Source organism: Mauremys reevesii, linkage group 15, assembly GCF_016161935.1.
Source record: "Mauremys reevesii isolate NIE-2019 linkage group 15, ASM1616193v1, whole genome shotgun sequence".
NCBI classification, from domain to species: domain Eukaryota; kingdom Metazoa; phylum Chordata; order Testudines; family Geoemydidae; genus Mauremys; species Mauremys reevesii.
The window spans coordinates 10,313,557-10,327,337 of record NC_052637.1 but is presented as its reverse complement, the minus strand read 5'-3'; the positions used below and the strand labels follow the sequence as shown (position 1 = coordinate 10,327,337).

Here is a 13,781-nt window from a genome sequence, read left to right as displayed (position 1 = left end):
TCCACCTTTCTGATATACTTTGTATTTGCATTAATACTATTGTGTTACATTGTGTATAAGGCCACCAACCACTTAATACATTCTATCTAAGATTGTTGACCATTCTATATAGAAGCTACCATTTTATTCTGCATCTCTTTTTGGTATGTTTTACATTCCACACTGTATCTAGAGCTGTTCCTATATAAAGTTGAGTTGCTTATTAACTGTACTGTATCCCATTGTGCTAAACCCCACTTAGTGTACCCCACTGTTAGAACTCCCTACACTGTTCAATAAGAACCCCCCCTCACCATCATTGTCTATTGTAAACCCCCTATACACCCCATCCCATCGTATTTCATTGTTAAATTCTCACCACTTCCTTTTTCTTTTAATAAAGAAATTAATTGGCACCCCACCCGTGTGGTAATTGCTCCCCAAGATCCCATATAACTGCTGGCAGGGACAAAGTCATCAGTTTACCCAAAAACAAATCTAGTGTTCTCCCTTGAAACATTGTTGTTTTCCTTCAACAACAACACCACCATCAACAAAAAAAACACCTTAACAACGCTCAAGTAAGTGCTCTGATGAATGGATCCAAACCCTGCATCAGTTTCACTAAGACTTCATCTTCTCCTGACTGATTGTGCTGGGGGCTCTCCTTTTCTCCAGCACTCAGGACCCTGAACTATCACCATCACCTGGGAACCCTACCAGTTCAAGCTTTATGGAGTGCTAAGATCCCTCCCTCTCTCTGCTTTCTTTTCTACCTCAGGTATAACTTTTTAACCCTGACGTGTTTGATTGGGTATAGCTTTCTATATATGACCTCTGTAATCTTTTATAAAGTAACAGTTATGTTTGTTTAGGCTCTCCTTGTGTGGTTATCACTATTATTCAATAAATAACTTTTATGATTAAGCTGGTTGCTTCCCTCCCTATCTCTCTGAACTTTACTCTTCTGTGTTTCTGGCTTCCCATTATTCTGCAGCAATGCTACTCTTACCTAAGCTAAAGATCCTTGTAGTGCCCAAAAATCCGATGGGGTTTGTTCATCAAGTGGGTTACTACCAGAATAACTGTAATGTGGAAGTAGGGATAGGGACGTGCTGAACCTGTGACAGATGAGAGTGGAAGTGCTGCTTTACTCAGGCTACTGAGTCCAGGGGCATATAAGTCTGGCAGTTTGGAAGTGCTGATTGACCTGGTCCACTCAGACTTGCTCTGTTTCCGTGTGTGTGTGTGCAAGCCTGCATGCCAGCTGTTTCTGGGGCTGGAGGAACCCAGCCCTGGGGAACCCTGGTCCTGTAGGATAGCTCCATTGGGAGGGGACTTGCAGAAGGGAGATGTAGGGCTCCACATGAAGACACAAGTGACACAAGCAGTACATTGATAGAATTACAGAAACATTCCATCTGTCCCCCTCCCCCCAGAAGAGTAACCATAAATAAATAAGCATACCCCAAAGTAACGGGCAAATCTGGTAACAGGTAGCAAAAAACCATGGTGAGAGAGGTGAGAGAAGAAGGAGGAATTAGGTGGAGGAAACCCCTCAACTTTTATCCTAGCAATTAGGGATGTAAAAACTTCAAGTGCCTGATAATGAGAAAGATTTAAAAAAGGGATCTGCTTCCTCTCATGTGGGTGCCCTAACCACTGCAATATGGGATACTTGATATTTGTGTATCTCAATCTCTCCTAATGGACCCTTAATTCCTTTCTGCATCTTGACCCAGCTGGGGATCACAGTCATTATTAATGATTGTTAGTAGACAGAGACATTAACAGTGATGAGTCCGATAAGATACTCCAGATATTAAATAGGGTTTTCAACAAAACACTCTAGAAGAACTACAGAATGGAATAGACAAAAATGTTCTTTTCATAGAACTGGCCAGATCCTCAAGTGGTATGAATTAGCCATAGGTCCATTGCGGTCAGCGGGTCAGATTGAAAGAAATATTGGCCTAGAGCGAGAGAGAGCATCTGCATGAATGGCTCTAGATCCTGGTGCTTCTAGCACTCACCCTAGCTGGAGACCTACATTTGACAGGTTGGATCACAGAAACCCCCTTGGGGCTGTCAACTGATGTGCCCAGACTACTTTTGCCCCAGCTCTCCTGCCCTGGCAACTTGGGACTTCAGTTCGCTCCCTGGCTTGATCCAGACGCACTAGCCTGCTGCAAACTCTCAGACCTGGGTCTGAGCCACATCCCCCAACAGCTGCAGCCTAAACTGAAAGCAGCTTAAGAAGTGTTCCTGTCCTCAACACTCAGATGCCCAAATCCCAGTGGATTCAAAACCCCAAATAAATCCAATGTACCCTGTATAAAGCTTTCATAAATTGTTTGCCCTGTATAGCACTGATAGAGATATATGCACAGCTGTTCCCCCCCACCCCACCCCCTGGTATTAATACCTACTCTGGGTTAATTAATAAGTAAATAGTGATTTTATTACATACAGAAAGTAGGATTTAAGTGGTTCAAAGTAACATAAAATAAACCCTGCAAGTCTATGCCTAATACAGTAAGATAACTGAATACAGATAAAACCTCACCCTCAGAAGGGTTCCAGTAAGCTTGCTTTTACAGACTAGTCTCCTTCTAGTCTGGGTCCAGCAAACACTCACACCACCTGTAGTTACTGTCCTTTTTTCCAGTTTCTTTCAGGTATCATTGGTTATGGAGATGCTCTCTCTTGAGCCAGCTGAAGACAAAATGGAGGGGTCTCCTAGGGGCTTAAATAGACTCTCTCTTGTGGGCGGATACCCCTCCCTCCCCCTGTGTAGAATTCCAGCTACAAGATGGAGTTTTGGAGTCACATGGGAAAGTCACATGTCCATGCATGACTCAGAACTTACAGGTAGCAGCCATGGTTCACATGCTACCTTGAACGTCCTCATGTAGATTTATGTGGATTGGAGACTTCCAAGAGCACTTAACTTGCAAATTCCTTTCTAAAGAAGCTGACCAAATGCCTTACTAAAGCTATTTAAAAACCAAACAAGTATACAGCCAATATTCATAACGTTAAATACAACAATAACACATGCATACAAATAGGATGAATATATTCAGTAGATCATAATCTTTACATAGATATGTTACATGGCATATGCAGCATGAAACATATTCCAGTTATGTCATATACACATTCATAAGCATATTTCCATAAAGCCTTATGGGGTGCAACATCATACCAGGATCCCATCCTCTTTGCTCCAGTGTCTCTTTTACCCAATGGGGATGTGGCCTGCTGAGTTCAATGGAGCCACAGTGATTTAGACCAGCTGAGGCTTTGGCCCAGAATGTCAGATACTGAGCTGAGAATCTCCAAAAACACGTTATTCACAGTTCTATGCAATTTTTTATTTTTTTTAAATAACATTGACACTACTTGAGAAATTTGATTTTCTCCAATGTTTTCTCTACAGCTGTTTTCACCTCCTTGTTTTTCAGGCAGTAGATGATGGGGTTTAACATGGGGGTTAAGATGCTGTACTGGATGGAGAACATTTCATCGAGCACCACAGAGGAGACTGAGCTGGGTTTTGTGTACTGGAAAAAAGCTGTCAAGTACAACAAACCAACCACAATCAGATGGGAGCTGCAGGTGGAGAAGGCTTTATGCCTGCCCTCCGTAGAGCGTATGCTCAGGATAGTGGAGATGATGTGAATGTAGGAGATCAGGGTGAAGAGGAAGGAGCTCAACCCAAATACCACAGCAGAAGTAAGAAGGACCACTTGATTGGTGAAGGTCTCAGTGCAGGACAGCTGTAACAGAGAAGGGAGCTCACAGCTAAAATGGCTGATTTGATTGGGCCCACAGAAATGCAACTTGAGAACAAAAACAGTGTTAAGCAGGGCATCAATGAAGCCTATTGCCCATGCACCACTCACCAGATGAACACAGATCCCTTTGTTCATTGTATTCATGTAATGCAATGGATCACAGATGGCAGCATAGCGGTCATAAGCCATTGCTGAGAGAATAGAAATTTCAGTAGCAGCCATCAGGAAAATGAAGAACACCTGTGCAATGCAGCTATTGACAGTTATGGTTTTGTGCTCTGCTAGGAAATGCACCAACATATTAGGAACAATCACCGAGGAATAGCAGATATCAACAAAGGATAAATGAGACAGGAAGAAGTACATTGGGGTGTGAAGGTGAGAATCAGCTCTTATCACCACCATGATCACTATATTACCACCCAGAGTGATTAGGTAAATAACTAAAAAAAGCAGAAAGAGGAAAATCTGCATCTGTGGGTCACTGGAAAGTCCCAGGAGGATAAATTCGGTCACTGTGGTTTGATTTTTCATTGTCAGTTATTCAGGAAATCTGTGACCTGGAAGACCAGGAAAAAAAAATGAAATTAACACTTTTCATAAAAATAAATTGAAATAGTATGTGGAGATCATCAGTTACATAGGATGAATGTGAACAGAATCATATTCCATTCTGTAAAATGTGTGTTTTAACTATACTAAATTTAGAGAGAGAGAAAGAGAGATGGTATCTGTGTGTTTTAAATAGACAAATTAGGCTGGATTCACAAACGGACGTGTGCACCTAACCACCACTTTAGGTGCCTAAATCTGAGAATCAGGTCTTACTGGTATTCACAAATACCCTGTTCAGCTGTGACTAAGGGATAGTCTGATGTGAGGCTCCCTCAATCTCTCCTCTTGAAGCTGTACCTCTGTGGATACATCATAAAAGAGGCAGTGTAGTGTGGGGTGGCTGTTCAAGCCACCAGGCTATAGAGGAATGTATTCTCTCTCTGCAATCTGGCCTTATGACTTCAATAGAGCTACAGCTGTGTCACACAAGAATGGGATTGGGCAGACTGGTTACAATGAAACTATGGCCAATTTACAATAGCTGGACATCTGGCCAAATCTAGAAAAATAATTACACTCTGTCAGTTGTTCTAGACTATTTTGTTGAAAACACAAATTAATACCTGTATTATATAATTGGATTCTTACCTATTACAATCATAAGGATTTTTCAAGAAGAAGAAGAATCACAGAACTAGATGGAACCACAAGAGGTCATCTAGTCCAGTTCCCCACACTCAGGGCAGGACTAAGTATTATCTAGACCATCCCTGACTGGTGTTTGTCCTGACAGGTTCTCTTAAAAATCTCGAAAGAGGCAGATTCCACAATCTTCCTAGGCAATTGATTCCAGTACTGAACCACTCTGACAGGAAGTTTTTCCTAATATGCAACCTAAACCACCCTTGCTGCAATTTAAGCCCATTGCCTCTTGTCCTATCCTCAGAGTTTAAGAACAATTTTTCTCCCTCCTCCTCATAACAACCTTTTATGTACTTCAAAACTGTTATCATGTCCCCTCTCACTCATCTCCTCTCCAGACTAAACAAAAACATTTTTTTCAATCTTCCCTCGTAGGTCGTATTTTCTAGACCTTTAATCATTTTTTGTTCCTCTCTGGACTTTCTCCAATTTGTCCACATCTTTCCTGAAATGTGGCACCCAGAATTGGACACAATACTCCAGTTGAAGGCTAATCATCATGGAGTAGAGTGGAAAAATTACTTCTCGTGTCTCACTTCCATCACTCCTGATAATACATTCCAGATTGATGCTTTTTTTTGCAACAGTGTTACACTGTTCACTCATATTTCACTTGTGATCCACTATGAGCCCCAGATCCTATTCCACAGTACTCCTTCCTTGGGAGTCATTTCTCATTTTGTATGCGTGCAACTGATTATTCCTTCCTAAGTTGAGTACTTTGCATTTGCCCTTATTTAATTTCATCCTGTTTACTTCAGACCATTTCTCCAGTTTGTCCAGATCATTTTGAATTATAATCCTATCCTACAATGCACTTGCAATCCCTCCCATCTTGGAATTATCCTCAATTATCCTCAAGCTTTATAGGTGTACTCTCTATGCATTATCCAAACCGGACCAGGAACCGATCCCTGCGGGACCCCACTAGTTATACACTTCCAACTTGACTGTGAAGCACTGAAAACTACTCTCTGGGAACTGTTTCCCAGCCAGCTATGTACACACTTTATGCTAGCTCAATCTAGGTTGTATTTCTCTAGTTTGTTTATGAGAAGGTTATGAGAGACACTATCAGGAAGAAATGAATATGACCATCAAACATTATCCCGATACAGTGACATAATTTTGAAAAGAGGGACCTGATAGAAAATCAATGGGACTTTTGCTCCTAACTCACTGAAACTCCAACTCAATGGGATTTTTGACTCAATTTTCTGCATGTCTGAATATCAGGCTGTACATACAGTAGAGAAATTATCCTCCCCATACAACCCTAGAGAGAAACTGAACCTTTCCTCCATTATCAGCTCATGAGACAAATGCCTAAGCAAATAGATGGACCTTGTACTAGAACCTGAATGTCAACACAGGCAGATTCTGTGCAGAGAGAAATTCAATTTCAAGGGAATTTTCCAGAGAATGCCCTTCCCCTGACCTTCCTCCTCACACACACACACAGCTGCTCTCAGCTATCTCAGTGCTGCCTTGAGAAAGAGAGAGAAAGAGAGAGCTGGGCAATTCAAGTAAATAATTTTTACCAACCATGGTCCCTGTGCTGAAACCGAGTCTGTGTGAGCAGACTGCTTCAGCAAGGCAGAAGTAAATGGGACTCAAGAGACTCCCCCCTAGATAAGAGGGGCAGAATCTGGTCCTTTGAAATGAAAAGGATACAAAAATTTAAAAGGAATAAAAATATGAATCAACTCACCTGCCTTTTAAGCACAGATCATAAATATGGTGAGATCATTCTGGCCTGTGATTTTCTCTTTTCTTAGTCTATCTACCTCCTTATTGATTTGTCTATCTAGGCTGTCTGTCTCTGGAATACAGCATCCAAGGAGATCCAATATTCTTTACCTGGAGCAGTGAAACCCCTCAAGGTGTTTTGGGTTATCAGTGGGAGTGAAGCAAAGAACTTTTCCTTAGCTGACTACAAAGCTAGGAGCTGATTCTTGAGAGTTGTTTAAATACCGTCTTGTTCCCCCTGGGACAATCCCTGGAGTTCACTCTCTGTAACAAGCTCCCAGTAACATTGTGCTGTGTCAGCCCTTGAGCAATGATATATTGTACCTTAGAATGAGAGCATTGAGGCTTGGGTTATCATATGCATCCAAGTGACAGTCAATTTAGGCTCAGATTCATAAAGCAGCTGAAGGAGTTAGATGCACAAATAGCAGCACATTTCCTCTCCCTTAAACTCCTTTGAAGGTCCTGGTCTTAATGTATAATTACCACAAGAGCGTTCTCCCACTTCAACCTCTCTAACCACTCTGTGACAGACTTGAAACTGGCAATTTTGCAACAAAAAAACTTCAAAAACAGACTCCAAAGAGAAACTGCTGAACTTGAATTAATATGCAAACTAGATACTATTAACTGTGGCTTAAACAAAGACTGGGAATGGTTGGGTCATTACACCAATTGAATCTATTTCCCTATGTTAAGTTCTCCTCACACCTTCTATGGGCCATCTTAATTATCACTTCAAAAAGTTTTTTTTCCTCCTGCTGATGATAGCTCATCTCAGTTGATTAGACTCTGCCTGTTGGTATGCATACTTCCACCTTTTCATGTTCTCTGTATGTATAAATATCCCCTGTCTGTGTGTTCCATTCTATGCATCCGAAGAAGTGAGCTGCAGCTCACGAAAGCTCATGCTAAAATAAATTTGTTAGTCTTTAAGGTGCCACAAGTACTCCTGTTCTTTTTTCAAGTAACTATGTAAACACATTCTTAAGAGATGGTACAAGAGCACACTGTCCCCTCATAAAATAAGGAGGGGATGACAGGATAATGGGTGAGGATATTTTGTTCTATCTAGCAGGTACCAGGATAAGGGTGGTAACTAACAGCATCTACAGTGTAAAACATCCCTTGTTTGTATCATTGGATAAAAGAAGAAGTCCTATGAGGGGCATATTTGTATCGGCCGAGGGGACAGGACCCTGGTGTCCCATCTTGTCACAGAAATACACGTGTTAGTGTCCCTGTAACCCCTTGGACAGGACACTAGTGCCATGCTTTGCTGACAATAAACCTGGCCGAGAGCCTTCCCACCGAACCGAGCCTGTGGTCTTTCTTTAGGAATAAAATCGAGGTCTGCTGAATTGGTAAGCTGCATTCCCTGCTCGTGCAGCTGGCACAGGAGCTCCAAGAACAGCAGCACCGAGCAGCATTAACAACTTAGCAGCCTTAACAACTCTCCTCAGCACTAACAACTTGGTCTATAAGGTATTTTGGGGCAGGGCTTTCTAAGCGTCTCTGAAGCTGGTTTACTTTGTAAAGTCAGCAGCACATCATAGCACGAGAAACACATGGGTCTAACACAGCCATGGTGGCACTTGGAATGGGTTTCCATCTTGAATGGTCCTTTGCAAGTCTTCTTCCTTTCAAAAGAGTCAGGATGGGATGATTTAGGTTTCTTAAATCCCACAAAATTGTATCTTTCAGTCACATTCATGGTTGCACTGGTGCTCTACTTCCTTCTTCCTTATCTTTATTAACCTTCTGTGAAAGCATACTGTCTCCTGAACATTGCACATACCCCCACCATTGCAGTCGTCTTCTTCTCAGCTAATGCAAGACTGTATCTTGCTGGGATTATTTAAGTATCTTCCTGCTTGTGACAAAATCAAATCAATGGATGTCAAGGATATGTCATAACTTTGGACACTGAAAACTGTTTAATTTCCTCTCCTGAGCTGTTTTTAATGAATATGTTTCTGCTCCATATAACAGAGTTGTCATCTCTATCATATTGAATACTTGTCTCTTAGTTTTCACATACATTCTGCCTCCCAAACAGAGGCCCTTGAAGATGCTGAAATGTCATTGGCACAAGACCCATCAGATGTGTGACTTCTTCAGATACAGAAACTCATTCCATCAAACAACTACCCAGATAGAAAAATCTTTTTACCCATTCAATGTGGTTGCCATCTATATGCACCATCAGCAGGTCATGAGTAACCCCATGGCAAAAGAAATTGCCCATCCAAATTGCTATGTTTGTAAGTTACCGCATGGCTCTTTCTAAGCAAGCATGTTTTATTCATAAGGTAAAGCACTCCAGAGAAAACATTAAAAATAATAAAAGAATCTATACATATTCTAATAAGCTTACCAGTGATCACCCCCAACTGCAGCCTGGGCTCTGGGAGAAGCTCTCCTTCAATCTCCACCAAGGATTTTTCCTGCTGTTTCAAGTACATCACATCCTCAGCTCAGAACAAGAACAACTCCTGACTCTGTGAGTGACTCATTTATCCATTTTAGCTCTTTGACGAGATCTTGAAAATGTAATCAGCCAGACAATAGGTCTCTGCTCAAAATGCAGCTTCAAAATGCAGGATTCCAGAGGAGTCAGTCACATACCCTTCCTCCCTCCCCTAAAATTTCCTTGAAAATCCTCTTCACATGCCTTGTCCCCAAATGTCCTTTAAAGTTCCTAATGTCTCCCAGAGATTGCACTAATCAGAACTTCCTCCTAAATGAGCTCCATAAAATACTGTAAGAGTACATAAATATTCACATTTTTAATACAACCAACTTCAAAGATATTTACCTTAATTCAATAAGGTTTAACTTAATTCATTAAAGTTTGTACAGGATGTTACAGGACACTTTCATATCTGTCACAGTGACAGTCTTGAAATATAGTGTCTCAACCTTTTACTGCACTTACTGGACTCAATCCATCTTCCAGCCTTACTCCCATCTATATGGGATTGACTCTTTGTGTCCTAATCTATTCCAGTCTGTCTTTAACACTATTCCTTGGAAGCACTGCAGCTAATCAAATAATTTACAATGACATCCATCCACCTAGTTCTGTGTCTACCTCCCCTCCCCTGTTATCTGATATTCTTTCCACATGGCCAAACCCGCTAAGCCTGGACTTCCTCAGCTTTTCTGTAACTGGTTCCACCTTCACACATCCCCTACTTTGTTCATTCCAAACATGGTCAATCCTTGTAACTACAAGCACCCATCTTAATGTTTTTATTTTTCCCAATGTATTCAAGATCTGCTCCTGGCTCTTGCTCATTACTCAGCATTCAGAGCCCTACCAAAGTGCAGGCCTAATTATCGACTTGTAGATCTCACTCTTCACTTCCATAGGGTTCGTGAAACCTCAGATGTTCATATAAATATTCACATAGTGCCCAGTCTTGCAAAAGGCTTACTCCAGTGAACAGGTAGAACAAATTAAGTGTGAGTACGGACCGCTGCCATCACTGTGAATCTCTCTGCAGGATTGGGATGATACATAGTGTTGTTTGGGCTCAAGGCTGCAGGTGGTCTAAAAGTGAAAGTCCTGCTCTCCTCAGATGGATATCTACATGCAGAAAGGCTATGGGGATCTGTGCATTTAGTCTAAACACTCTAGTGCATGCAGTATCATGTCTACAGAGAAGAAGAAATGCACAAAATCCAGAATAGTTGAATGGAAAAAGCCCATTCAGTCACGTCATTCTTTCTTTCTTTCTTTCTTTCTTTCTTTCTTTCTTTCTTTCTTTCTTTCTTTCTTTCTATAGAATTTGCATAAGATGATGGGGGTGATTTGGTGCAGCAGTGCCGGGATAGTTTTCCATGCATGTGCAGGCCAAGAGAATGCAAATCAGACAAGTTGTGTTCCTGTAATTTAAGAGCAAAGTCAAATTAATTTAGCTTTTAGTGTAATATGAGATTAAGTATGTGTGAAGGGCTCTGGCAGGAGCTGTCCTTCAACCCCTACCCAGGCATTTTCTTGTGGTTCCAAGGTCATTATATCACAGCTGAAACCAAAATCATCTCCTGACCCTCTGTCATTGACTTCTCCAGTATGGCTCTTTTAAGAGACCTTGACTAGGTAATCAGACAAACAATGGGTATCTGCTCAAAGTGTAGCTTAAGAAGAATGGATTTTAGGTGAGTCCATCCCGAAGAATTTCCTTGAAAATCCACTTCAGACATATTCTCCCAGAAAGTCCTTTGAAGTCCCCAATATCTCCCTGCAATTGCATTATTCATGTTTTCCTCCTAAAGAAGCACCATGCAATCCTACAGAAGTACATGAACATTTGCATTTTTAATGCAATGAAGTCCAAGGATGTGAAACTTAATTCAATAACATTTGTTCAAGGATCTTGTTATATCTGCAATATAGTGTTTTGCACGCATGCACTCTATATTGCACTCGTGTAATATAGTTTCTGAACATCTTGCTGCACTTACTTAACTCGAATCTTCTTCTAACCTTACTCCCATCTATATGGGGTTGGTTCTTCACATCCTTCTTCCCCATTCCAGTCTGTCTTGAACGCTATTCTTTGGAAACTCTGCAGCTAATCATGTCCTTTAGTATGACACCCATCCATCTAGTTCTGGGTCTGCCAACTCTTCTCTTTCCCTCCACTTCTAAGTTTAACACCCTGTTTCCTATATATACTTCCAATTTTTTTTCACATGGCCAAACCATCTATGCCTTGATTCCTCAGCTTTTCTATAACTATAACATTTCCCCTACTTCATTAGTTCCAAACATGGTCCATCCATGTAACTCCAAGTATCCATCTTTACATTTTCATTTTCATTGTATTCAAGATCTGCTCCTGTCTCTTCCTCAATGTCCAGAATTCAGAGCCCAGTGAAAGTGCAGGCCTAATTAATATCTTGCAGATCTCACTTTTCAGTGTGGCAGGTTTAGTGAAAATACAAATGCTCATATAAATAGACATATAATGGCAAAAACCAGCAAGAACGTTACTCCTGTGAAGATGTTGTACACAGGAATAATTTTATTGAAAATACATGTGAGTATCGACTCCTAGCACGAGTGTGAATGTATCTGCAGGGTGGGGATTGTGCATAATGTTGATTAGATTCAGTCCTGCGGGTGGACTATAAGTGAAAGTCTTCAAAGCCTCAGTTGGAGGTCTGAATGCAGGCTGTAGGGGTATGTCCATTTAGACTAAACATTCAAGTACATGCAGTATCATGTCTGTAGAGAAGAAGAGAATCACAAAAACATAATAGGGAAACGAAGAAGCCCACTCAGTGGAGACCTCTTCCCTTTCTTCCTGTTTTCACAAGGTGAGGTTGATTGTTTGGTGAACCACTATTGGGAGCGTGTTCCATGAATGTGCTGATGGCATGAAGAAGAAACATAATTAGACAGTGGAACTTCTTGCCACATTTAGACTTTGAGGACCAAAAAATGTAGCAATATTGAGATAAGGTTTGGATAAGACAAATATTCAGAGGTATTATAATTAATTATGACAACATATTTTGAAGGGATATAAACATCATGTTTCAGGGATTAAGCCACATAACTCAGTCACTGTCCCACATTAAACAATTTTAAACAAGGTTCAGACTTCACTTTGCAGAGATATCAGTCTGCTTAGTACCTTGGCAAACACACCGTTAAAAATCTCTTTTTATAACCTTTTATAAAAGACAAGAAGTAAAAATGCATTTGAACTGTAAAATATGAAATCAGGCTTTCATCTCTTGTTCCCTTTTTCTTGTGCTGGAGACAGTTTTTAAAAACAATTAGATAAGTTCATGGACGATAGGTCATCAATGGCTATTAGTCCAGAAGGCCAGAGAGGCAACCACATGTTCTGGGTGTCCCTAAACCTGAAGCTGGGACTGGGTGACAGGGGATGTATCACTCAATAAATGTCTGTTCTGTTCTTATTCTTTGAAGAATATGGCCCTGGCCATTGGAAGAAACACAATACTGGGCTAGATGGACTGTTGGTCTGACCGGGGATGGTCTTTCAGTTGTTCTTATATTCTAACATGATAATAGGTGGTTCCCTAGTCAATGGGAGATGCTGAGGAGTGGGGTGTGTTCTAAGCCCTGCCGCTGTCAAAGAGTTCAGTCCCTATATGACTGTGAGGGAGACAAATACTTTTGCTTGTCATTCTCAGCTAGGAACCCTCTAACCCCACCTAAGGGTTTTTGTTTCTTTTTTATATGAAGCTGGGGCTGGAGGAGGAGGAAGAAGGAATTAGAAGGAGGAGACCACTCATAAGTTTTATCCCAAAGGTCAGGGTAGTCAACTGGAATATGACAACCCCACTTGAAGTGCCTGATAAAGAGACAGGATTTAAACAGGGGATCTCTCCCCACCCATGTGGATGCCCTAACCACTAGGATACACTCATTTGGGCCTCTCTCTAACTCTCCTGTTCATGCCTAAATTCCCTAGGGAGTAAACCTATTAGCTCCAATGTTTGTTATGTAATCCTTATTAGTTATTTTTGAAAATCCTTGAGATTTTAGTAGGATAGACTACGATAAGGGATAATAAATGGAGTTTCAATAAATTGGTCAAAAAAAATCAAAATAACAGAGATTACTAGATCAAGAGAGATTATGTTTTTATAAAATTAGCCAGAATCTCAGCTGGCATAAATTGGCCATAGATCCCCTGAAGTCCGTGGGCCAGATTAAAGAGCTATGGAGATAGAGGAAATGTGTGACTGATGCTACAGCCCGGTGATCAGAGCACTCACTCTGGGTTTAGGAGACCCAAGAACCAGTCCCACGTGCTCTAGTGACTCTTGTACAACTGGGAATATGTCCCGCTGACTTCAATGGTGCCACACTCATTTAGACCAACTGAGGTTTTGTCCCAACATGTCCGTCAGTTCCCTGATATGAGAATTTCCCAAACACCAGTTATCCACAGTTCTGTGCTCTCTGATGTAAAAATATGTATTTTAATTTATTTAAGATCATCAACA

General features: G+C 41.1%; 1 protein-coding gene across 1 annotated transcript; it reads right to left on the bottom strand.

Moving 5' to 3' along the window:
- Positions 1-3,214: 3,214 nt before the first annotated feature.
- Positions 3,215-9,264, bottom strand: LOC120383698 (olfactory receptor 8S1-like). Its single transcript, XM_039501884.1, has 2 exons — positions 9,163-9,264; positions 3,215-4,339 (listed from the first exon to the last, which is right to left on the bottom strand). The coding sequence occupies exon 2, from the start codon at positions 4,311-4,313 to the stop codon at positions 3,381-3,383; it is 933 nt and encodes a 310-aa protein (XP_039357818.1). The 5' UTR covers positions 4,314-4,339; positions 9,163-9,264; the 3' UTR covers positions 3,215-3,380.
- Positions 9,265-13,781: the final 4,517 nt, after the last annotated feature.

Coding starts and splice junctions, on each gene's coding strand:
- LOC120383698 (XM_039501884.1), bottom strand. CDS start 4,313: ATGAAAAATCAAACCACAGTGACCGAATTTATCCTCCTGGGACTTTCC.